This window comes from Triturus cristatus, chromosome 2_1 (assembly GCF_964204655.1).
Source record: "Triturus cristatus chromosome 2_1, aTriCri1.1, whole genome shotgun sequence".
In the NCBI taxonomy this organism is placed as follows: Eukaryota; Metazoa; Chordata; class Amphibia; order Caudata; family Salamandridae; genus Triturus; species Triturus cristatus.
The window spans coordinates 629,942,840-629,968,564 of record NC_140581.1 but is presented as its reverse complement, the minus strand read 5'-3'; the positions used below and the strand labels follow the sequence as shown (position 1 = coordinate 629,968,564).

The following is a 25,725-nucleotide window of genomic DNA, read 5'->3' as shown; positions in this document are numbered from 1 at the left end:
GTAACTCAAACGAGGAGGCACCTTATCGCCTGCAACATTCCCTACTGCAGTTTTCGGAGATCCTTTGAATAAACCCCCTTAATAGAAGGGCAGAGAACGTGATGGTTTAGATATATAGATATAATACTGTACTCTCCATGAAGTGTGACAGGAGAACAACAGTTATCTAATCTTTTGCAGAGCATTTGAATAATGCCTCAGTCAAGCTGTCATGTTAAATAATCAATGCTTGAATTAATCTCAGCCAATGGTAATTACTCTGAGTCCAGTCCATCATCCCCCCTTCCCCCCCACAATGCCACCTCAGATGAGGCTCAGCCACATGCAAATCAGCCCTGATCCCGCTTCAACAGAGCAGTCCAGCCTAAAGAGGGCCGAACCAGATGGTCTCTGAACAGGTACATAAGCAACCCAAGACTGGTTTCACCTTAACCCCAGCTTGTCAGATGAGTATGCCCAGATATGGGTCCCTGGCTCACTGTGCTATAGGATTCAAGCTATACCTCACTGACGACACCACAGTAGGTTGAAATTAGTCCGGAGTTGCCTTCTAGTGGGATATGTGCCTGGCAGTTCGGGCGGACTGTTCCCATGAGCAGGGTTGGTCCGGGTTTGCATAAGGTGGGTCTTTGTCTAGAATGGCAGGGTGGGCGAAAAAAGATGGATTGAAATGCGGCCCAGAGCGATTTCCAGTGGTGAGATACATCCAATCATTCTATCAAGCACCTTGTTATTGCTGCATGTTAAGTAAACGTTATTTAACAATATTTACTATGTTTTTTTTTTTTTAAATGGGAGATATTTTACATAATCAATTACATACTATGTTTCACATGATGAGGCTGCTTTGCAACGTGGGAGTGAATAAGTGTTTACTATTTGGTTTAAGTTGCACCTATAAAGGTTATATTTTTGTTATTTGTGTGCTTGGTTGCTGCAATGAACAATGTAACAGAACCATGCCAGATAATTTGTCCAAAAAGGACTATTTCACACAACATTTAGTGCATCGCTTAAATTGCCACTATGTGTTATTGCTGTGGTTAATTTGCCTGTAATAGCTTCTGAGCTAACTAATCTGCCCATTACAATCAGAATGTGTCAGGCAATTAGGCTGTCAGAAATACTTTTTCACTTAATATGCCCATCAAAATTATGGACCAGTTAAAGTTAGCAGCAGTTTCTGGAATGCTGATCTGAAATCCATTATCACTATGACAATTAATTTCCTTTCAGAATTACCATATAATGTAATATTTCTCACAATTACCAATTCAGTTCATTTGCCATATTATTGTTATATGTTAATCTTTTTAGCGTGCTGAGATGGTTTCCCCTGTTTCATGTGAGAGACTGTCCAGCTTCACAGGAACAGGTTCATGGTCTTATTCTACCAGCTCCCAATGTTGAGGGACCTCCATGACCTTCACGAAGGAATTCTGCTGAGGCCTGAGCCCATCTAGCACCAATAATTTCGGCATCCTAAAACTGAGGGTAACTGTCTTGGCTTGGTGAGGATGGTGGACAGGAGATGAGAGAGGCTCCTGTGGAATGAGGGCTGCTGGGATCTTGGTAGCAAAGTCAGGAGGAGATGAGGCCACATCTGATTGGTCCGCTCCACATATGGCTCCTACTCCTTCCAGCGGATCTCACCTCAATTAGCATTGTACAGGCAGAAAGGGCAGGTCTTAAGCAGTGCCCACTTCTTCAACTATCTAGAACCCAGACTCAGAACTACTGGGTGGTCCAGGTGTGGGCCCCTAGCACAGCCTGCATAGAGAAAACAACAGATTTAGAGTTAAAAAAAAAAAAGGTTAGATACACCATGGTGCCTCAGCTATAAACTCTTAATAGAGGGATAACCTAAAAATAGCAGAAACGGAATCCTAGAAGGATTCATTCCTTAGGCATAAGTGCCTCACACTTGGATGGCGGTGTTAGCTGAAGGCTTTCTAAGCTAAAGTGTGCTGTGCAGACATAAGACAGGACCTGCAATTAAAATTAGGCATTTAAACACGATCTTCAAATTCTGCGGATAAAAGAAGTGTGTGGATTACTGTGGCTGCCATTTTCTTTACTGCCTCGATGCAGCCTGGTGCCAATTAGAAAGCAACCGAGAGACGCCCAGCACTACATGATCTTGATGTGTTTTATGGTCTTGAAAATGTGATTTAAAGCCTAGCCTTCTAGCTCGTAACCCTTTTCAGATAGCACGGACAACTAACTCACTTATTCCACAGCCTTTTGCGTTTTGTGGCCCTCGCCCTTTGTACCGTAGCACACATCGATGCAGAAAATAAAAAACAAGAGGCCAGGGGCACCCCAGGAAGATTATTCACAGGACAGCGGGAGCATTAATGATGTAATAAATACAAGTCGTAAGTCGAGTCTTGCTGTGACAGAGGCCGTGCAAGAGGGCAGCAAGAGGGATAGACAGGAAATAATATTCCTTTGGCATAAGCCACAAGTGAAGGCACCCGAAATATCTTCTTTAATTTGCTGCATCGCTTTTGTCAACTCTGTATGATGCCCAATAGTAGCTGCAAAAAGCGCCTGACTCAGCAAGCCTGGAGGGCAGAGCACGGGCACGGGGCCAGGGATGTTGCAGGCTCCATCACAGTTGGGCATTGTTATCTGCCTCTGCTCTGACTTACAACATTCCTAATAGTTTCCCCGGCCTATCCCCGAAGAGTGATGTCATCTGTGTCTCAAACTGGCATCTTGACAGCGGTTTACCCAAGATTGGGTTTAATGAAGAAAAACAGAGATTTTGCTTTGTGAAATTAAACCAAAAATCAAAACCCCAATTTCACAAAACGGATGGGCGTGTGTGCAACTTGAAACACGTGTGCTGTGAGCAAGTGCACCAGTATACACACATCTGCAAAATGGGAACTTTGTAGTGGGGCAGGAGACAGCTCACACGGTGCCACCGTGTGTCACACGATATCTGCCCCTCCATACGGTCACCAGGGGAAGACCCGATATCCCACAGAGGCAGGGAAGGCGAGAAACCCTTGCACTGAGTGCCTTTCAGGCTCGCCTCGGAGGAACTAAGCAGCCGATGTCCATCAAGGGCACTTACAGTGGTTTTACCATTGGAAGGAGCGGGGGGAGGGGGGCAGAAGTGCCTCTCAGGTACTTCTCGGCATGAAGCCACACCCCCTTCTCAAGCAGTAAGAGTTTTTAAGTTGGCAGGCCTTCAGGAGGTGTGGAATCTACATAGCTCTGCACGCCCACCATTCATATAGGAATGCACATAAGCCATACCTCCCATTTCCATACATGCACACTGGCATGATGCAGAAACTCTCATAGGGGAAGGCACATTTCAGCCAGGCAGGAGATAATTATGTCCCCTGAGTGCGCTTTAGGTTCCTGTACACCATTTATATTCCCACACTTAATTTAGGGATAGGAATTAATCATTTTCATTTTATTGGCGGGTTCCGTCAGCGGGCTGCTGCTTTACTGATGAGGAAGGGTGTCATTAACATGTGGCCTGCGCTTGCGTTGCTAGTCTGGGAGTCCGCTTGGCCACCAGGTCCCACAGCACATCGGGGTCTGCCTCTACGGAGGTGCTCTCCAGGTGCAGACTGAGAAGCTCTGAGTGACCTGGGCTGGATGCGCCTTGAGAAGACCAGGCTGGCAATGGCGGAGGAGCGTCGCCCCACTGCCTGGTGCAGAGCCAGCAAACCAAAACAAGCATTTGCAATGCAATAGGTCTCGCATTTACGCACATTAGAGCTATTGACCTTGCAAATAACAATGCCTTTTATTTTTGTTTTCGTTTTTAAAACATAAATAAAAGGCATTGTCATTTACAATGCCAGTAGCTTAAACTCACGTAAATGCGAGACCTATTGCATTGCAAATGCTTGTTCTCTCTAGGTCTGGTCCAAAGCCTGATGGTAAAATAAGTCCCAGTCCTTAAAACTGAATGGATGGTGAGCCCCAACTACAAGCATCTGTTTAAATTAAGCACTGCCAATGGGTGTCTTGCAGTGTGACATTTTTCCTGATCACAAGTGCGCATCTGCATCAAAAGGTTTACACTTCAGTGCTAGGGCTTGCGAGTCCACACTTTACTTTGCTAATGCTTTTTTAAATCTATTCTTTATTCTTTTGTCTAATTTAGTTATCCTTTTGTGCTTACAATAGGTTTTGAGGTTATAGTAAGTCAAAGCCAATAGAAACTTTTCTTTGTGCCAGTAAAATTAATATTTCCATTGATGTGCAAGACCTGTTCTAAATATAACTGCCTCCTAACATGCACCATACTGCTCTATAAAAGGTATATGCAGGGTTTTCTTTTTTTTTTAGATTATTTATTTTATCCACTCGTGGCTGCAAGGCAGAGGTAGTGGTATGTCTACTTTGGGTGTAGTCTCTCTCTTACAAGACTACTGGCTTTTCGGGACATTCACACATGGTATTCACACTTCCATGCAAGGGCTTTTAATCAGTGGGCTTCTACCATCGCTTTGTTAAACTGTTAATCATATTTTGTTTCCACCCACAATAGCATACATTTTGTCCTTCTTTAAAGTTGCTTTTATAAAGTATTTTATGTGACACCACAGTAACATTGTAGCTGCTTCTGAATTCAGTGTTTCGTAAGATGATCGTTTCTTCTCGTCTCCCAATATTAATAATAAAATGCATCGAACAGAAACCATCACTAATAAAATGCAGTGATTTTTTGTATTTTTGTTTAAAATTGTCATGGTAAGAATATGGTTCCCACACTTAGGTGGCAGCATGTTTTCTATTTTCATTTTTCTGGCAAATTTTTGCATTTAATATTTTTTTGAAATAGATATCACAACAAGACTTTGCTTGCCCATTATTATTTATTATATTTTTTTTATGTGAGAACGAACCAATACAACACTTTACCGCGACTAGGACGATTGGCTTTGCCAATGCTTGCGTTTGACTGTAATATGAGCTCCGAACAGTTGCCTTTTCCCTTCGGTCTCTTTCGCCTGCCACGTTCCACAAAAAAACAACAAGCATTTACAATGCAATGGTCTCGGCATTGGTAAAGTTAGAGCTATTGGCATTGCTCATGACATTATTTTTATTTATGTTTTTGTTTTTAAAACATTTAAAGAAACGGCATTGTTATTTACAATGTCAATAGCTTAATCACTCTCAAATGCGAGACCTATTGCATTTGCACCCACACACAGAGCCACCTACACACACACTGATTAAGCTATTGACATTGTAAACAGCAATGCCGTTTCTCTACATGTTTTAAAAACAAAAACATAAACAAAAATAATGTCATGAGCAATGCCAATAGCTCTAACTTTAACAATGCCGAGACCGTTGAATTGTAAATGCTTGTTCCCATTCTACCTGTATATGGTGAAACTTAATGCCTGACTATCTTTGAGCTCAGCTAGATTTTCTAAGTTTTAGGAAACAACTGAAAACTTGGCTTTTCTGCTCCTTTGTTTAAAACTCAGTTCCATGCATTTGTTCTGTCACCACATTTGACATTAACGTCAAAGCGCCAATTGGTATTTGTGAGCTTTATAAAATTATTAACATTAACAAAATTATTAACAGTAACAAAAGTATCCATCAGAAGAAACTGCGGTAATGCTCTTTCTGGTGTATTTTCTATCTAACCACAGATTCCTCACTCACCCACCCACCTCCCTATTCGGTGGAATGGACCTTTGGTCAATACTAAAAAAGATTCCGAATTAGAGATCTGCACACTGGCACAATTTGATTACTAAGGGCTCCACATCCACTAACGGATATCAGCTTGTGAAAGTGGCAGTTATATTGCAGCCCCTTAGAGAATTGATTAGAAAGGTCTTTTCCCAGGCACTTCCCGTGTACGTCTTGCGCAGCGGGATACCCGGCGGCTGTAAATAGGCACCTCCTTGTGCTGGGTGCAACGTTGGTGTTGTGGGCTGCTCCTGTGGCGCAGATGTCTTTGGCTTTGAGTCCTGCCCCTGCACTGTCTGTGGTGTCCCGTGTAGCCAGATTCCCGCGGATGTAAATAGGTGCCTCCAGGCGCTGGGTGCATAGTCAGCGGTGTGGGCAGCTCCTGCCGCACTGATTTCTGGGGCTTCGAGTCCAGCCCCTGCACTGTTAGCAGTGTCCCGTGCAGCGGGTGTCCCGCGGCTGTAAATGGGTGCCTCCGGACGTTGGGTGCAATGTTGGCGGTTTCGGCGACTCCTACCGCATTGATGTCTGGGACTTCGAGTCCTCCCCTGCACTCTTTATTCTAGTATTCAGGGGCCCTCCTTTGTTCTTTAGGCAGGGTAGGAATTGTTGTAATTAGTGTCTCCCCCCTACCCCCTCCCATGGGGGCTCGGTCTAGGTGGGAGGGGAGCCCTCACGCTGACTGAAGACAAACTAGAACTTTAGAGGGAAAACAGTCCCGGGCGAGGTGGAACAGCAGGGCACCCCCTCTAATGAAGTGGCAAGTTCAGACTTCACTCGCTGCTGCTGCCTGCCTGGTGCCACTGCCTTTACTGTGGCTTCAGCCATGCCACAGCAGTAAGCGGCAGTGGTCCACCCTCGCTGTATGCGCTGCCTAATGCTCATTCATTTTTGGGCGGGTGATCCAGTTTATGAGCACGTTAGCATACTTGTTCCCTAAGTGTTTGAATTGTGATAATTTCCAAGTCCTACTCAAGGACTGTAGCAAAATTAAATAATATTAAAATTAAATAGGTTAAAATGAATCAAGTATAAACAAATAAAAAAGCTAAATTGAAACGGGAAAACTTGTTTATGTTTGATCGTAAAGTAAACTAAATATTTGAGTGTTTGTTTGGTGTATACATGTTTTTGTATATTGTTTTGAGGTTCAAACAAATCATAGAAATTGCTTAAAACAGGGGTCCCGAGCTTACAATAATGACGCGGGCTGGGGCTCGGAATCCAGTAATGATTTAGTGGAAGCGCACAGAAGACAAAACAGTACGTTTCCTCGTGTGATGTAACTGGTTGGTGCTCATCTAAAGCACTCCAACACCTCCGGGTAAAGTTCGCGCTATTTTTTTTTTTTTGTATATTTATATAGCGCAAACTCGACCCGAAGGTATTGGAGCTCTTTACATAGCACCGTATTTACATTACACATTCAGGCACGGGGAGATTAGGCGATTTGCCCAGAATCACAGGAAGTGGACGCTATGTAAAACTACAACAAAATTCTATATCCAGATTGAGTAAAGGGTATTAACTGGTTAAGCTACCACCATCTCCTCTCTGAGGGACGTGGACATGGCATCTGCCCCGCTAAATGTTAAAGATACGCTCTTCGTCCGCAGCACCTGGTGACTGGACACAAGCAACACCAGCGTTGTATCCACTCACTTCCTCTTCGGCAGCCTACACGTGCACACAGAGCTCCTGCACCACTTCCTGTTTACTAGTAAAATACAGCTTCCGAGGGACCGTGGCAAAATTCTCTCCCCGCCCCCGGCAGAGTATGGTGGCCAGCGGAGATGGCCATGCTATATAACGCAGCTACAATTCAGTGCTCCGGGAATTTCGTAAGATTGTTTGCACGCGATATGCTGGAAAATACCAAATTACTGTCTTCGTTCAGAGCAATTGTTCCCTGGAAAAAACATTCAGTTTACCGCATTAATTCCCATCAGTGGAACTCTGGGAAAACAATTCAATGTACTGACTTTATTCAGAACAGTAGAATTCCGGAAAGAAAAAGCTTGTCTTCAAACGTGGAGTGAAAGCGTACTAACCCTAAGTATCAAGAAACCCCCCAACCACCTAGAACTTGTTTGGCGCTTAACTGTCTTGATTGAGATGTAAAAAGCCTGAAAAGTAGTTTACGTGGGTGCGCGTGCATGCGGTGGCGGCAGCACGTAAAGACACACCGCCACACAGGTCGTGTAAGCCATGGCCATCTGTCAGCGAGGAGGTTTTCCTAGCGGGTTCCACTGGGGGGTCGAATCATCTCGGGTTATACTCCTACCGGTCTGATAGCATCAGCCGAGTTGTGTTTCGTTTCCCCAAGTGTAATTGTTGTTCAATTTCGTGCGAAGCCAAGGAACAAACTTTTGGATGGGATAGTAATAGCCAAAGTCCGAACTTCGCTTTTTAGACAAAATCCGCACTTCGCTTTTTAGCAAGAAAGTTAACATACCAGTTCTTGAGGCATCATAAAGTGCTGGCTTTCCGTGCAGGCAAGGCCCTTCAGGGCCAGCCAGTATGCTAACGTGCTCATAAACTATACCGGCACCATTTAAAAGACTTAAGTGACACGAAAACAGACCGGCTAGGGACGGAAGCAGCGAGGAGAGGGGATGCCTGTTTGAAGAAATCAGTCCCAGCGCCGCCGCCTTTCTCCGAGGCGAAGCAGAAATGCCTCGGAGAAAGGCAGCGGCGTTTCCGGATTCGGGGGCGTGTTTTGCTTTTCTCTCCTCTTGCCATTGGCTGGAGGAGATTATTAGAAAAGTTGAAAAAAACACGCCCCCGAATCCGAAAAGGACGGGGCCTGTTCGGAGTGACGGACCTCTTCTCCAATGGCTGGCCAGCATTCAAGAGGCCAGCCAATGGAGAACAGGGGAGAAGAGGGGCGGGTTCAAGCCCCTCTTCTCCAAGTCATTATCTCTCGCGAGCGAGACTGCGCAAGCGCAGCCTTCGCTCGCCGATACCTAAAAACGTGCTGCTAGAGCTCACACAGGCTGTTCACAGCCGAGTGCTTTCAAATAGTTATTGTTTGCAATTACTACAAGCGAGTGTTTTGTGTTCAGGAGAAAACCAGCATTGTTATGCGGTGTCTCCTTTTGGGTGGATATATTACCAGTCTAGGAGACAGCTCTTTGTTAAATACCGCACTCTGTTTTCAACGCTGCCGGTGACCTCACATGCCTCCGCGCCGTTCTGCAGTGCGCTGCACCGTCTCTCCCACTTGCAGCGCGCACAGAGCCGAAGTCCTAATGCACGGCTGAAACCTACACTGCCATGCGAGAGTTTTGGGGACACTCGCACACCCGGTTTAGGATCTGGACTACTTTGTTTATGGAATACTCGAGGGGTCTAATTATAAAGTAACTGCGAAGCTGCCGGATCATAACCCATTTCTACAGGAACAAAAACAGTAGCGATGGTTGGAAACTGAGGCCTCGTGCTGGAAAACTACAATGGAAACTGTTACCAGATAAATACAGCTTAAAGAAAAAAAAATGTGGCCCAGAGCGAGAAAGTGGCATAACAGGAAGACTAGTCATTTCTGGGAGAAAAGAAAGAAGCATTTGAAACAAGATTGCAGAACTCAAACGGAAAGAGTCACATTAAACCAACGTGGGAAATGAGCATCGGTGAAGTACAAGCTGTCGCCATTGCGAAAAAAATAGTGCTTACCGACTAATTGTAGGAGAGAGTGTAACGCCGCAAGCAAAACATCCAGTCGGGATGGGCCGTCCAAAAAGAAGACAGGGTGGTAACCAAGAAGCCTCATTTTTAATGGGAGGCCAGCGTTTTGCATAAACGATGATGCCAGCCAATAGGAATGATGGGTGGGGCTTCAAGTCCCCTTCTGAAATCTACTCGATCACTATAAAGCGCATGCGCGCTCCAGCACTAGGTCTGCGAGACCTAAAAAAAACCGATGCTCTAGCATTGTTTTATTTTTCGTTTGCCAGCTTGAGCATGAGGGGGGCGGGCCATGGGCGGGTGGAGGAGCAGTGCTTGTGCACTCCCTAAGTGCTCGTGTGAGTTTGGCTGGCTGTCTCAGGCCGACCAAAACACACATGCGCACGTAAGTTTCTCAAGCCCGGCCCCATTCAGCAGCTGGGCTGGAGAAACCTCCACAGACTCCCTTCTCTGAGCAGGGCGCCTTTTCGGCCCGCTCAGACCAATCCCAGCGCTGCTCTGCAGGACAGGGATTTGCTAGGAGTCTGCCAGCAGGAGTGACGTATGATGCAGCCAGCGGCGTCAGGTCAGTTTTTAAAATTATTATTAACCCGTCCCGTGTCCCCCCGCCCTCACGCTCTCCCACCTCCTCGCCCCCCGCATTTCCCCCACCCACCCCCACCCTTTGTTAGTGGCAGCCGCCACTGCAGGCTGGGTGTTTCTTGAGCTGTGCAGGGCTAGCATTTGTTTTGAAGGTTAATGAGAGGGAGGAGCTGCAATACAGAAAACGCCTGTGAAAAGCAGCTTTAGAAACAGGTCTTTACTTTCAGAGATGATAATGAGGACCTTGAACCTGATACAATGAGTGCCAATGAACCAGCAGGGGAGAGGCCTCTAACAGCCCCATTACAATGTCCCCATTATCTCTACGAGGATATATCATGCTCAAATTCAGGGCAGGTGTCGCACCATAACATAATGAAAATTGCAAAATTAAAACCCCCAGACTGGGCAATAACCTCCTGAGCCAGGAATTACATGATCTTTTTTCACAGGTTTGACCAGATCCCAGGGACTTTAACACAAATATTTTCCACCTGCTACTGGAGGCCTGCTGGTGGTCGTGGGATGTGGGGCGGGTGGTGTTGAGGGCATCTGAGAAATGGGAAGAAGAATCACCCATTGGATCAGTAGAGGCTGGCAGGGAATGAGAGTGGAGGGGCTGGGGGATTTGCAGGGGGTCGCGGGGGAGGGGTACAAAATAGAAACCAAAAAAAACACTTACCCCCTCGCCGCGTTTCTTTCTTCAGTGGTCCCTCGTCATCTCTCCAGTCCAGTCAGATCCAGGAAGCACACAGGCTCCCTCCCCATAGCCAATCACAATGCTGCAATGCAGCATGTGATTGGTTTAAGCACCGTGGCTCGGCGCTCAGATGGGGAATTGGGGGCTGGCCATGTTCCCCACCAGGCTGTGTAATGCAGCCTGGTGGGGAACATGCAAAGTGTGCATGACTGTCATGCGCACTTCGGAGTGCAGCAGCCACTCCTCCTCCCGGACATCACGGGAGTCCAGCCCCGCCCAGCCCAACCTGGCTGACACTGGAAATAAAATGACAATAACAGAAAAAACTTCTGCTATTATAATTGTTTTCCTTTTCTACACTGCCCCAAGAGCAGTGGCGCGACGCTCCTCTGCCATAGCGGAGGAGACGCCACAGCATAGGATACTGCTCCAGGCAACTTGAAATAGAGGCCTAAGACTTCAATGCAGCCTGGACCCTTCAGTGATCACCACATAGATGTAAAGGTCAGTCAGCTAGTGGGTCTCAGAAATTTGCAACTTGCAAACTGTGAGTTACAAATGTGTGTGCTTACTGTACTGAAACAGACACTAAAAGAACAAGCAATGTGCATAATAATATGTTATTAAAAGCAGCAGAGCTTACCTTTAAATGCACTGACATCACCATAGTGAACCTGGAGCACAAAATATTTGTTGCCCGATGTTCCTCCAACTTTGAATCCAACACCTTAAAATCATGTAAAAAGAACATATTTTAGATTTCAAAATAGTTGTTTATACAACTTATTTAACATTAAGTCAAAGCCAAGCAAACACATTAATATATATTCATTTTTTTCTCAGGAAAAACTACAGATGGAAATGTTTTGACCCTTCGGGGCTATGGTTTCTATGTTTTGGAAAAATGGGCAGGAGGGCAAGAAGCTGAAGGAAGCCCTTGTCTGCTGAAGAACGCTTCCATTGCTCTGCATGCATGGTGTAATCGTGGCACTGCGACCCTTTAGTGCATGCTGATGCTTAAAATATAATAGAGTTGCGCCTTGCCATTCTTGTGGTATAATTATTTTTAATAGAAAAGCACTCTAAATGTATATGCCAATCATTACCCACAATCGTACAGAAGGGAAGAAGCAAAACGAAATAGTAAACATAGCAGATCTTCCCATATTGGTTCAAAGGACACCACCAAACACAGTACTCCGCTGACCTTCCTGCAGTGTGTACCCTAACTACTTGCCACCATCCGCCACCCACTCCCACCCATCGTTATTATTATTGTTTCTTTTTTGCAGCCTTTACCGTGCTTTCCCTCCCGTTTCCTGTTATGACAAGGAGGCCATGATCCAGTCAAAGGATAAGGGCTGCCTACCCCCCCACCCCATGGACTACTTGCCTCGTTTTCTGGCTGCCCTTCTCCTGTAAAGAACAAGTCATAATATGTAGCTAGTTGGGACCTACAATGCTGGACAAGACTGTAGTCTTCCGGTGGGCCCACAGTGTGCGGCAAATATCATCAGTTATTCCACGCCTGTTCAGTTGGTGATGACTGCTCTACGGGCTGGCTCAATCACTACAGACATCCTTACTCTTGTATCAGTACGCCTACGGTTGTATTTAGGTGTCATTGGTCCCACATACTGTTCCACGCCGTGTATTATCAGGACTCTATATACTGCTGCCTGACTTGGGGGTTCATGGGCCTAGCAGCACTAACTACACCAATCATAGGCTTCTTCTTGAGTAAAAATAGTAACAGATTTCTTCAAATATTTTTGGAAAGATGAATTTATCAAACTTATCAAATACTGAAAAATTCATTTAGTAAACACTGGTACATTTTCAACATTGCTTATTAATGGTTCTCCTCTCTTACCAAAGCGGTATTGTACTGTGGTTAATTTGCGTGATGGACACGATCTAGGTATGGCAGCTATGTCTTATGTGATTGCAAGAGTATTAATCAGTATAAGGGAGTGGTTATGCAGCCTGTATGAGATACAACTGCTAGCTGACTGCTGAGTGTGTGGGCCATAAAGGCTGCATATGAATTGACTACCATGTAATACACAGTCTAGCCATAGGTCATCCATTCTTAACTTACCTGGATATATAAAGTAGTGTTCTGGTTGGGTTGTTCTTTGTAAATTCTATTTGAAGGTTTGATTATCTTTCCACGTTCTATCCCATGGTTGTGAGGTGATATAGTTCTCTTGGAATTAGCCATGTTTTTAACTGTCTTCTGAAGTGTAGATACTCCTAAATGCTTAAAATCTTGGCTGGTGGTGAGTTCCAGAGCTTTTCAGCTAGGACTGAAAAAACATTGTCTCCCATGAATTTCTTACAGTGAGGTGGTATGATGATCCATGGTGCAAGCCTGGAGTGCAGTGTCCTATACTGCCTGAATTTAACTTGTATGTATAGTTGTCCGTTTCCTTCGAAGGCTCTATGGGGAATGCAGAGTGCATACTCACATTGCTCTTCTAGCAATAGGTAGCCTGATTGCAGGACTTGAGTCTTACATTCTCTTGGGAGAAGGTGGGGAAGGAGTCTTGTAGTAGCATTTTGGTAGTAGTAGTTTGTGTCTGATATGGTATAGGCTGTTGGCATAGTCAAGGTTTGAGATTACAAGTGGGAGGATAGTTTCTAGCTTTGGTTGGTATCCAAGGTATGGGAAGACCTAACACAGTGTTTCCATTGTGTAGAAGGTGCTCTATGTGACTTTGATGGCATATGATTTCAAGGATGGATTTTAATCCATAGTTACCCCTAGGTTTCTGACTTTTTAAAATGTTGCTGGAAGGGCCGTAGGTTCCATGGGCCATATGGCGGTCATCTGGTACTTGTGCCATTATCCGCATTATCTGTCATTGAGGTGTTGAGTTTTAGGTGGCTACTCATCATTAAAGTATTTATTGAATTTTACTGAATGACTTAATCGGGTTTGCTATGGGGGTTAGGTGGATATAGAATACTAGAGAAGATATGATGGACCCAAGGGACGCCACAGTTTTAGGTGTGAGGAACTGATGTGAAAGGTGGAAGTTGTACCACACTTTGTCTGTCTCTGAGGTGGGAAGCAACCCTTTTAAAGTATTTCACATATTGCTACTTGATGGAGTCTTTGTAGTTGTATGTGGTAGTGCACAGTGTCCATTGCTGTTCATAGATCTAGAAGTAAAAGGATGGCCACTCCGTTCTCGTTCTGTGGAAGTTCTCTTCATCCCAAATGGATATGATGGCTGAGATTTGCCTGTGTCTGGTCTGAAGTTGGATAGTTGATCTGACATCATGTCGTTTTCTTCTGTAAATCTTAAAAGTTGAGTGTACACTGCTTTTTCTAATATTTTTCCAAGGAATGGGCTATTTTGGGTGTGTTGTTTGCTGGGGTTAGGTTTTTCGTTTTAAGGAGGGATCTAATGCAGGAGATTTTCACTCAGGTGGAAAACAACCTAATTCAGGGAGTTGTTGAATACGCTTCTAGCTACCTTCACAGCACAGGTTGTGTGAAGGGTATTGTTAAAGATGTCCCAAGGTGCCAGGTCTGAAGGTGTTCCTGATTGCCTGCTTGCGATGATAATGTCCAGGAAGTCTTTCTGAGAGGCTACTGAAAGTATTTAGTGGGGGAAAATTGCTTTTGTCTCTTTCTATGGTGGTTGGGTCATGTTTTGAGTTGTCTGTGTTCTTTTTCAGGTAAGTATCTATCTTTCTAATATTTGACATCAATTCCATTGAGAATTTTTCAGAGAAGTCTTGAGATTGTGGCACTTCTGTGTTTTGGCAGTCTGGAATGTGGAATGCTACTAGAAACTTGTGAAGATCCTTAGAAGGGCAGTTGGCTTCAGTTATACCTATGGAGAAGTGATGTTTTTTATGGCTATAATGGCTCTTCTGTAGGCTCTGCTTTAGTGGTATAGTGTGAGCTCAGTATTAGCCATACATACTGACAGCAGAGCCATCTCAGTATCGTTCTCCTCTGAGTTAGTTTCAATCTATATGATATACCTAAATGAAATGCCAGCTCCTCATACCGCAGACAAATGCATGCTCCTCACACTCCTCACATGCGTGCATCACACCAGCTCTGGAGGTTGATGAGGGACTTTAGTGTACCAGACAGGTCTAACTCTGTTCACCTATCCAATGAGTTGACTGCAAGCAAGACAATTGTTTTTCTATTTTAAAAAAAAAGCGAATCCATATTTCTTGCGCTCCTCTCTTGCGCTTCTTTCTCCTCGGTCCTTTGTATAACAACATTCTGCTTACTCTTTCATTCCTATTCCCCATCTCGATTATTCTTATTCTGCTGTCTTACTATAGAATCATCATCAATATCCTTTTAGGCTTATACTTTTATTCTATCATTCATTTCACTCTTACTGGACCTCCATCTTCTTCAGCTCAATCCCTGCTCAGTGATTCTGCTCGTTTCCTGCCATCTACTGTGTTTTATCTATTTCTTTCCTTTGCTTCTCCTACTCTATTTACCACTCTCTCCATCCTCTTTTGCTCGTCGGTCGGCATTTCCCAGTCCAGCACCCTTCTCGCTCTGGCTTCCACTCACTTCCCACAAGTTGCAGGACTGTGTAGCACAGACTAGCAGTTACTGGAAAAACCAGGGTATCAATGGTGGATTGCACAGCCACTTGCACCTCTAGAGTACATACCTGTGATACAGAAACTCCTAGGCGCAGCATGGTACCAGCAACAAAACCTTTGATCAAGTTTATCCAATGACACAAATTTAGAATTCCCATTAAATATCCCCTTCTGCCGATTCCATTTTATTTCCTGGAATCTGGGACTTGTAAAGCACCAGCAGAGCTTTCAACATGCAGTAAATCCAGCTTGGATTGGTCAACTCTGGAGATGCAGGTTTCCTTCCTGTTTTTATGCCCACAGCCAGACCATGAATAGCCATGGTTTGTTTATGGTGATACCATGGATGTCCATAATTTGAGTTTGCGTTGAATGTCTGTTTGACTAAAACTTTGGTAACTCCCACAAAGTTTCGGGTGGGGTTACCCACGGTTTTATGTGTCCCCGCTTACCGTTCCCGCGTGAACTGCCTCTCAGATGCAAACTTTAGAAACAGACGTTTCTCCTTGTGAACCCTCATGGCCACTCACAAATCCGGATTCTTTTACCTAATTTTTGCATTTTAGAAGCGGCGATCTACATTTTATGCTTGTATCAGAAACCAATAGCTGCAATTTTTAATTTGGGACCATGATCTTCTCCCCGCTTTCCTTCTCTTGCCTCACATTTAATCTCAGATTTCTATTACAACCTGTTTGCTATTAAAGTGTACTAGTAAAGTATCTTTGGTCAAACTAATGCAGCCGTTGGAGAATTAGATTATTGATCAAATCTCTCAAATATATTAATTCACAGATGGGCTGACTTCACACTTGTTCTGCACTATTTAAGGGCAAGTTTGATAGTTGTGGTCACCAACACTCAAACTAACACGGGAAGCACATCGATAAGCCAGGCTGGTGCGCCCAATTTTAGTTTTATTAAATTTCTGAAACAGCCTCTCTTACCATGAAAGATTCAACCCCCAAAAAGATATACACTGCGAAAAGGAACTGTTTAAGAGGTTTGCGAGTCCAACGATAAGGAGGCATCAGAACAGTTGTGAAAAGGACACGGCACTGGTTATTAAAATGCACATGAACCTGGCAACGTGGTTATGAATATGGTAATCTGTTCTTCCTGCGTCAACAGACATCCATCACTGTCAACTGACAGTGACCACTAAAGACTGACAACCTATCCTGGCTTATTACTCGCGCATATTGACACGCTCGATAAGGCTATCTCTCTGGCAGTAAAAAGCAAGGCTCGGAAAGCCTCAAAATCTATTTTCTTTCACCTTCATATGTCAGCTTTGGGCTGTCAGTTTCTTTTACTCAATTTACTACACCATTCTGAATTGATTCAGAAATAAATAAGTTGCTTAACAACAATAGACAGGCTTAAATATTTTTTTACAAAGGAATACTGAATTATTAGCTAGAAAAATATAAAAATATAAGCAATTGTTTGCACTTCATGGCTCGGAAATACTGTCTCTCAAACATTAGTTGAGGGTGCACAACAGAACACTATAAAATCACAAGTGTATGAACCCCCCCCCCCCCCGAAATGCATATGGTTTAAGCTGAAAATGTGCATACCTCTGTTAAGATTTTTAAAGGTATATATGCAAATGAATTATGTTTGTGTGTCATTGTTTAACAGAGGTTTGGCTATAAAGACACATTGGTAAGTGACACTGCCTGAGGATCTGAGTGAACTGACTCGCTTGCTGCATAGTGTGACATCTCTGAAGGAAGGAATGAGCTGTACTCCACAGGACAATCCTGTTTGTAGTCTGTTACCTCAGAAACTCAGGACAGGCCATAACCAGTTCCCTCCCGAAGTGTTTGGCGCCACAGGAGAGGTACATGTTTTGCACCACCATGCCCCTCAGATCCTTATTTTGGCACTTAGGCAGTAATATCCCTGGCCAATGGTTTCTTGAGTGGTGCTGCCCAGCATATGGCACCATAGAAGACCACTGCTGTGCACAGAAAGGGAGAAGGCTGTGATCATAAACAAATGGGAATTGGGAAAGTCAGAAGATTTATTTTCTTCTTTGCACTATTGTAAACTCGACCTGAAGGTACTGGAGCGCTTTCCAAGAGCACCAGTTACGTTACACAAGGATACATTACTTTTTTGGGGAGATTAGGCGATTTGCCCAGAACCACAGGATGTTGAGCTGAGACTCAAACCTGGTTTCCCAGCTCCTAAGTCAGCAGCTCTTGCCATTACGCCACATCCTCTTCCTCATGTGAAGACTGGATTTGGGAGGGTGGGGGGGATCAAGAGGTGAGGACATCTTATTCCAACCCTTTGGACTCCCTCTGTGGCCAGATCAAGGACCTAGAAAGGAAAAGCGAGGACACTTGATCCAAAAGACCTCGCTGCCTCCCTCACATCATACTGGGATATTTTCAAGGACAAAGATACGAGGTCTGATCCCTGAACACACCTATGTATCACACTGGGCTTTGAATGAGATTCCATGTTCTCCTACTAGACAGTGGAAAACAACCCTGGTATCAGGAACACAGTCACTAACCAAACATCTAATTCTGGGCTATTTGGAACCAAAAGTCAGCATTTTAGTGAGCTCTGCACAGCTGGGGTTTCCACTGATATGTGGCACCACTGTAATTTTCTTGCAGGGTATTTGTGCAAAAAATATCTCCAATGGTCAAACTGTTTCATAAAAGAGGCTATACCAGCTGGGACGAACACACATAGAATACATGTGTAGTGTTTGCTGTGTGGGTATTCCCACTGGCTGAGAGAGATGGCTGAATGGAAATTCTGGGAATGTGTGCTGTTGTGGACAGGGCACAAACACTTTAAGAGAAGGAACTGGATGAAGAGAAAGAGGGGTGGAAGGAGTAGCTAAGAGAAGCTGCGTTTTTGGAAATAGCAGTTGCCAGATTTTCATCTGAAAGCAGTTTGCGGTAGTGGTTCCTATGGGCCAACTCACCACATCAGATTTGTCTTAGAGTCCTTCACTGCTACCAAAGAAGAAGGTGCCCCCAATGCACTTCACCTCACCTGAGATGGGCGCTGTCTGCTAGAACTCGGAGATGAAAAAGAGAGAACTAATGGGACAACAGTGCCCCAGGCGAGCTAGAGGAGTTTCCAAAGTCTCAATTTATGTTGTCATGGCAAGAAGGTGAGCAGTGGTTTGAGAATGGGAATGTTCTTTATTCTACGGCCTGTTTTTTATCACAACCGTAATGCTGAAAGTAAGGAAGTGGCCAGATTTGAACCCGCATGGGGGAACGCTAGGTGGCGCCCTAGCGAATGGACGCCTTCGCGTAGGGCTCCCGCTGTCCGGCAGTAATTATCCGCTTATTTCTCCTTAACGGGCACACCTGGGTGCCGTAACCGCAAGCGGAGGTTCAGCAGAGTGGCTGGAGTGGACTGCCCGGAGTTGAGTGCCCTCGGTGCTGTGAGGACGAAGAGGGACGCTCTGCAAGTTGCGGCGGAGGTAGAGGCAGACGACGCTGGGCTGCGTTCCCGGATCGGCCTGACAGGCGAGTCCGAGGCTGTGGTAACAGCTGCGGGCCGCAAATATTGAGACCGCGTGGGACGCTCCCGGAGTTGCCGCAGCTTGGCTTCGTGAGGAGTGCGGGGCCGACTGGAGAGCTGCCAGTGGAGATTGTGCAGGGGGGCATCCTCCCCCCCCCTCCCCCCTCCCCCGCTCGGGAGTAGCTGCATGGCCTGAGCTCCTGCGGTGGCCCTGATGTGGTTTGGCGCTGTATTGCCTCTAGGAGTGGACTTCTGAGCAGATTTCAGGATCTGGGGGGGTTGAGGTGAGAGGCGTCGGCCCCCCCCTCTGGCACTGCGGGTGGAGCAGCGCGGAGGACCCCGGGTACGGAGGCGGCAGTGCCTGGAGTGCTAGTGGAGGAGTGCGGTGCTACCGGGCTGGGGTGCTGTGACCGCGACGCTTGGAGATGCTGGTGACCGGAGAAGGCGCGCACGTGTTGTTCCCCCCGGTATGAACACAGAGGCTGGTACTGCCCCGATCGCAGACACTGAGGCGTTGGGTTGCACCAGGCGAGATACTGGGAGTGAGACTGCACGTGGCCTGTATTCCTGGTGTGGCGACGCGTCTGCTGGACATGCGACGGAGTCCTTAGCTGGGCGCTGCCGGGGTCGCCTGACGCGAGTGGAGTGAAACCTTGAGTCCATCTGCCCTGGACACTCGTATCGGTAGGCTGGCGTAGCGAAGCGGCTCGGGGGGGATCGGAGGGGGGATCGTCGCCATCACTGCGCCGGGGACGGTCGTTTCCTTCGCGGTCCCCTGCTGGTGTCAACGGAGAGGTCTGCCCTGGGATTAGGATGGGCAGGACGGACGCGAGGCAGCCCAAACTCACGTTTGAGGCTAGTAAGAAAACGACTACGCCTGGGGAGGCGGCTCGCGGCTCGGCGGAGACGTCTGGAGCGACGGGTGGACCTGTGGACACGGCGATAAATCTGCAAGATGTCTAACGAGAGATGCGCCAAGGGTTTGCGACAATTGCGGACAAAGTGGACAGGATGTCGTCGCGTATGGATGCGGTGGTGCACAAGCTGGACGCGCACGAGGAACGATTGAAAGAGGCGGAACAGCGCATATCGGACTCCGAGGACACTGTGACGCAACACACTTCGCAGTTGTCCAGAATGGATAATCTACTGTGTGTTATCACGGCTAAAAATGAAGATTTGGAAGCGAGAAGTAGGCGTAATAACGTACGCATCGTGGGTATTCCGGAGACGACCAATGTGGGCAAAATGGAGGAGTATGCCGAGAAGATGCTTGTGGCGGCGATTGGCTCGGATGCCTTTTCTCCCCACTTTATAGTGGAGAGGGCGCATCGGGCCTTGGGCCCCAGACCTAAGCCGGGAGCGACGCCCAGGCCGATCATAGCCCGGACGCTCAATTATCGTGATCGGGATGCGGCCTTAAGAGCTGCAAGAAGCACGCGTTCGTTATCCTATGATGGAAACTCCTTCACGCTGTATCCGGACTTCACTCCCCTAGTCCAAGAGGAACGCAGGAAATTTCTGTCAGTTAAGGCAAAGTTGCGAAACTTGCAAATAGACTACGCATTGCTCTACCCGGCGCGACTGCGGGTGACGTACCAGGGGAGACAGAAATTCTTCACTAATCCTCAGCAGGTGGAGGATTTTCTCAAGCAGCATAAACGAACTCACAGGCTGGGGGCTGGAGCGCAGGACGACATGGACCCTCAGCAAGAGATGCTGGTGGATGGTGAACCGTGAGTGGGGAGGACTTTGACTGCATATTGTTCTGAATGTAGAGATGAGAGCGTTGCCCAAGAGTTAAGATTGTGGTTCTTTGCTGAGAGGCGCTGTACTGATTTTTGTATTGGTCTGGTTGATGTGGGGTTGTAAATGTGGGGAGATGGCTGGCCGCTTCTGGGATCTCTGTGGCGTCGGGACCCTCTCTGGCTGCATTGCGGGTGGTTTATGTTTTGCTGGCTAACTGATGACACTGGTTACTTGTGGCATGTCCCAGATGCCTCTGATTATAGCGCCGGACGCCCCTCTGTATCGCCGGGCTGAGCTGCACATTGTGTGGTTGGGCTTGCGTTCATAGGGGGCATTAGTGATGCCACCTAGATATGTTTCCCGATGGGAAATACCCTAATATATGGTTTTGGGGTTGTGGGGTGTATTAGCCCTAGTTATTGGGGCGTATGTGGGAGGGGAGGGTGGTGTATGACGCTGGCAGGTTGCTTCAGTGGGAGGGGGGTGGGTACAAGGGATTCAGTTATGGTTTAGATGTTTGGAGCTCATGTACTGAGATGAGTGTATCGAAAGGGTGCTGGGGTGGTTGTCTATGGAGCAGGGAGTTGACAGAAGTGCAAAGCACTAGTGCCATGATTACTAATGAGGTTCCAATGTTGGGTGGGCGATGGGATCTACTACTGTATAGTCTGTTCCTTTGGCGGGAGATGCATTTGGATTCGGGTGGATATGTGGATCCTGGGAGGAGGACGAGAGATGGCTGAAAATGCTCGTAGCTCGAGAATCACGATTGTAACCTGGAATGTCCGGGGGTTAAATGATGCGAGGAAATGTAGGAGGGTGGTGGCCTATCTAGAACAGCATCAGGCGCAAATCGCATTGTTGCAGGAAACGCATCTTAGTCCCCGGGCTACTTACACTTTCGCGAGCAAATGGGCTGCGGTGCGTAGCTTCTCCTCATATTCTGGGTACGCTAGGGGCACGGCGATTCTGATCAAGAAAACGGTGCTGTTTGTGCGGCTAGGTGAACGCACGGATAATGAGGGGAGATTTGTCATGTTATGGGGTAGACTGGATACTGACACGGTCACGATTGTAAATTGCTATGGGCCAAATGTGGATTTGCCTGCCTTTTTCACTATGTTGTGGGGTATGATACTGAATACAGGTTCCATGCATATTATATGGGGCGGTGATCTTAATATTACACTGACTCCCGGGCTGGACAGGTCGGATGGTAGCCCCCAATATAACAGGTGCGCGAGGGATGCTGTGGCGGGCATAATGGAGGAAGGGGGACTAATAGATAGTTGGAGGTTCGTGCATGCTGGGGTCCGTGAGGGGACACACTTCACAGCGTATGCCAACACTTGGGCTAGGCTTGATTATTGCTTTCTCTCTCGTGGATTAGCGGTAGACTTAGGTAGAGTGACACATCTGCCGAGGTCCTATTCGGATCATTGTCCAGTTCTGGTTCAGTTAGCGGTCCCGGGGTATGGTAGGGCAGCCCCAACATGGCGTCTGCAACCCACGGCATTATTGGATCCCCTGTTCCAGACGGAATTGGGGGAGGAGATAGCAGATTTTTTTCCGCGCAACAAGGGGTCGGTAGAAAGTGTTGAGACCATTTGGGAAGCGTTTAAGGTGACGGTCAGGGGATTTTATATCGCTAAGAGCTTTGGTGTACTAAAGGCCATACGAGGTTCGCTCACTAAACTAGAGTCCGAACTTAAGGTGCTGGAAACCAGGATGTCCCGGGAGCCGATAGGTCTGCTCCACAAGGAATTTAGGGAAAAACTGACGCAATACGAGCAGGAAGCAGATAGAGAGACCAAATTCAGGGGCAAATATTGGCAAGCCCGTCGCTACTGTGAGGGAGAGAGACCGGGTCGGGCCTTGGCGGCGATCACTAGGCATTCGCAGGGAACTTCGCACATATTAGAGATACGTGCACCGGGTGGTGTTATACATCGAGACACGAAGGGAATTTTAAGGCAATTCACTGAGCATTATGAAGGGTTATATGCTGCCCGCGGTGGTGTTGATGTTCCGTTTGGGGATTTCCTAGATTATGTAGCATTATGTTGGCTGAGTGATGAACACAGGCAGTTTCTCGGAGCTCCATTCGAACTGGATGAAATACGGGAGGCGATTATGTCTCTGAGTAATGGTAAAGCGGCAGGACTGGATGAGTTGCCGGCGGAATTTTATAAATGCTATATCGATATTATGGCCCCTGTGCTTCGCGAGGTTTATGAGGAATCCCTGGAGGTGGGAGTGCTGCCGGGGACGATGAGAGAGGTGGTGATTACCTCCCTGCTGAAACCAGGTAAGGACCCAGTGGACTGTGATTCTTATAGGCCGCTCTCTTTGATAAATTGCGATGCCAAGATATTGGCAAAGGTGCTGGCCACTAGACTCTCACTGCTAATGACTAAAATTGCCCTTCCTGATCAGGCAGGGTTCGTCCCGGGGAGATCCACTGCTAGTAATTTGCGAATTCTTTTTTCTTTGATTCATACAATAGCGCCGGAACTGCCTGTCGCGGCTATATTCCTTGATGCAACCAAGGCGTTTGACTCGGTTGAGTGGAACTACTTGTTTGCTATTCTGTACAGGATGGGGTTTCCCAAAATCTTTGTTGCTTGGATAAAACTGCTCTATACTGACCCGAAAGCGAGAGTGCTAATCAATGGGGAGATGTCTGATCCGATTCCATTAACCAGGGGGACCAGACAAGGGTGCCCGCTGTCCCCATTGTTGTTCGCTATAGCAATCGAGCCTCTGGCATGTCGCATCAGACAGCTGCACAAGCACAGTGCCTTTAAATGTTTTCAACGACAGATTGATGTGTCCTTATATGCTGACGACTTAACGCTATATGTGGTAGACCCGCAGACTAACCTCAATTCGCTACTCCTCGAGTTTGTGGTGTTTGGGAGATTGTCTGGAATTCAAATCAACTGGAAGAAGTCGCAATTTTTTCCTCGGACGCCTGCGGTGGGGCGATACTCGCTGGATTACCCGCTCGAATGGTGCGAGTCGGATCTTAGATACTTAGGGGTTCAGATTTCGAAGGTCCGTGAAGAGACGTTGCGTTTGAATTATGGCACAGCCATGAGTAAGTTGGCGGAGGATGTTACTCGCTGGATATCGTTGCCGTTTACCATGGCGGGTAGGGCTGCACTGATCAAAATGGTGGTGTTACCTCGCTTTTTATATTTTTTCCAGAACATTCCGTACTATCCAGGTGCGTTTTTTTTCCGGACGTTGCGCTCTGAGTTACTGCGACTGTTCTGGGCTGGTAAGCAGCCCAGACTGGCTTGGTCGACTATCACCCAGCCATATCATAAGGGAGGATTTGACGTTCCCGACTTTTTAGCGTATTATCGGAGTGCGCAGGCACACTTTGCTTACCATTGGTTTACCCCTACGCCATGCATGCCGCAGCTGGCGGTGGAGGACTGGATAGTCCGACCTCTGCCACTGCAGGGCATTATTCATGGTCCCGTCAGTGCGATTGATACGCCGTTCACTACGGTGACGTGCACGATTGATGCGTGGCAGCGAATCATACGCAGGATGGCACTCAGTCTTTTGTATGCTCCGACCTTGCCGTTGGTTTATCATCCGGACCTGTCTCTGTTGCAGGAAGGTGGGTTCCGAGGGTTATGTGCTAAGATAAAGGTCCGGCAGTGGGGTGATCTCTTTGCGAACGGTCAGTTCAAGACGAAAGAGCAATTGTTCCATGGATATCAGCCTACTCCGCTGGATGTCTTTTACTATCTCCGGCTGCGTCAGGGGCTGCGAACGGTGTTGCCATGTTTTCCGGAGGAACCTGAGATAGTAAACCCATTGCAAATCCTGCTTACTTCTACGGATGGTAGGCATTTGGTCTCTCAACTATACAGCAGTATTCGAGAGTATGGTGGGAATGAAGACTGTAAAGCGCTTAGAAGTTGGATTGTCGAGTTGGGTAGGGACATAACGGAGGCACAGTGGGCGTATTGCTGTGAGCTCACTTCGCAGATCTCTTCCAGCTGCAGATTGCGTATTATTCATTACAAGTTTCTGCAGCGTTGGTACTACACTCCCGTTAGAAAGCTTAGATTCCAGCTATCGGACAATGATAAATGTGAGAGGTGCCACTCGGAGGGGGCTGATTTTTTACATCTGGCCTGGATGTGTCCAGGGGTGGCCGAGTACTGGTCGCAAGTCCACACTGCGCTGACGGCTATGGTGGGGGATGTGATTGAAATGGACCCGCTAACGATGCTGCTGGGTCGTACAGTGTCGATACCTAAGATGAATCGGAAATTTGTGAACATTGCATTGTTGCTAGCGAAACGGCGGGCTGCATGTAGGTGGGGGAGGGGTCGAGCGCCGAAATTCAAAGAATGGATAGAGGATGTATTGTACTGCCAGGAACAGAACGCTGTATACGCTGAAACGCAACCATTGAACAGCAGGGCTAAAGACATATGGGATCCGTTTAGAACATACCTGGCGGCACAGACCAGCTCCGCTGAAGGGGAGAGTCAGGTACCGGCGAGTGCAGGACCGACAGATATAGCTTCCAGCTAGCAGGGGCTCATTGAGGCTTGGCAATGGTGAAGAAGTGATGAGTAGTGGTGGAAACTGTAGGGGTGAGAGGCTCTGATTGTGATGGGACGTTTGGAAGCGGGGGTCGTTCACATTGCTGACTGATGGAGCTGGCGGGTGAGCGGATGAGATACATGAACCTGGTGTAAATGGCTCATTATGCGACACGGGGGATGGGCCACAGGAGTGAGGAATGTGGAGGTGAGCCGCGAAGGCACGGCTATATGGCACATTGCGTAGCGGCCCCCTGCTGCTCAGTTTCTCACGTGGTTACGACTGAAGGGGCTGCTTGGAGATGTGTGGTCTGCCTGCCTCAGGGACCTGATCCGTGGGGTACTTTAGATGTATGCCCATCGTGACCGTGACTTTTATGACCTCTAGTAGGAAGATGGGCTCCTGGACATCCGAACCCCATGCCTGATGATTGCTGGTGGCACACGGAGCAGATGTGCCTAATGGACACAACACTCATCTCATGGCCCGGGATTGTAATGCATTTCGCATGTCTGCAATTAAGAAAGGTATATAGGTACTTGCCGCCGGACCTCCGGGTTGTCGGTAGATTGGCTGTGTGCAGGGTGGATTGTAACCTCGATAAAGTGTCTGCTATAGCCGGCCCGTGAGGTTGTAGG

The 25,725-nt window shown here is 47.0% G+C and overlaps 1 protein-coding gene across 9 annotated transcripts in view; it reads right to left on the bottom strand.

Moving 5' to 3' along the window:
• Positions 1–25,725, bottom strand: part of PAM (peptidylglycine alpha-amidating monooxygenase) — a 1,234,044-nt gene that overhangs the window by 469,249 nt on the left and 739,070 nt on the right. For all 9 annotated transcript variants that reach the window (XM_085632559.1, XM_085632564.1, XM_085632562.1 and 6 more), the window contains one exon: positions 11,304–11,387. In XM_085632559.1, the coding sequence (XP_085488685.1) occupies positions 11,304–11,387 (84 nt within the window). The remainder of the gene's footprint in view (positions 1–11,303; positions 11,388–25,725) is intronic.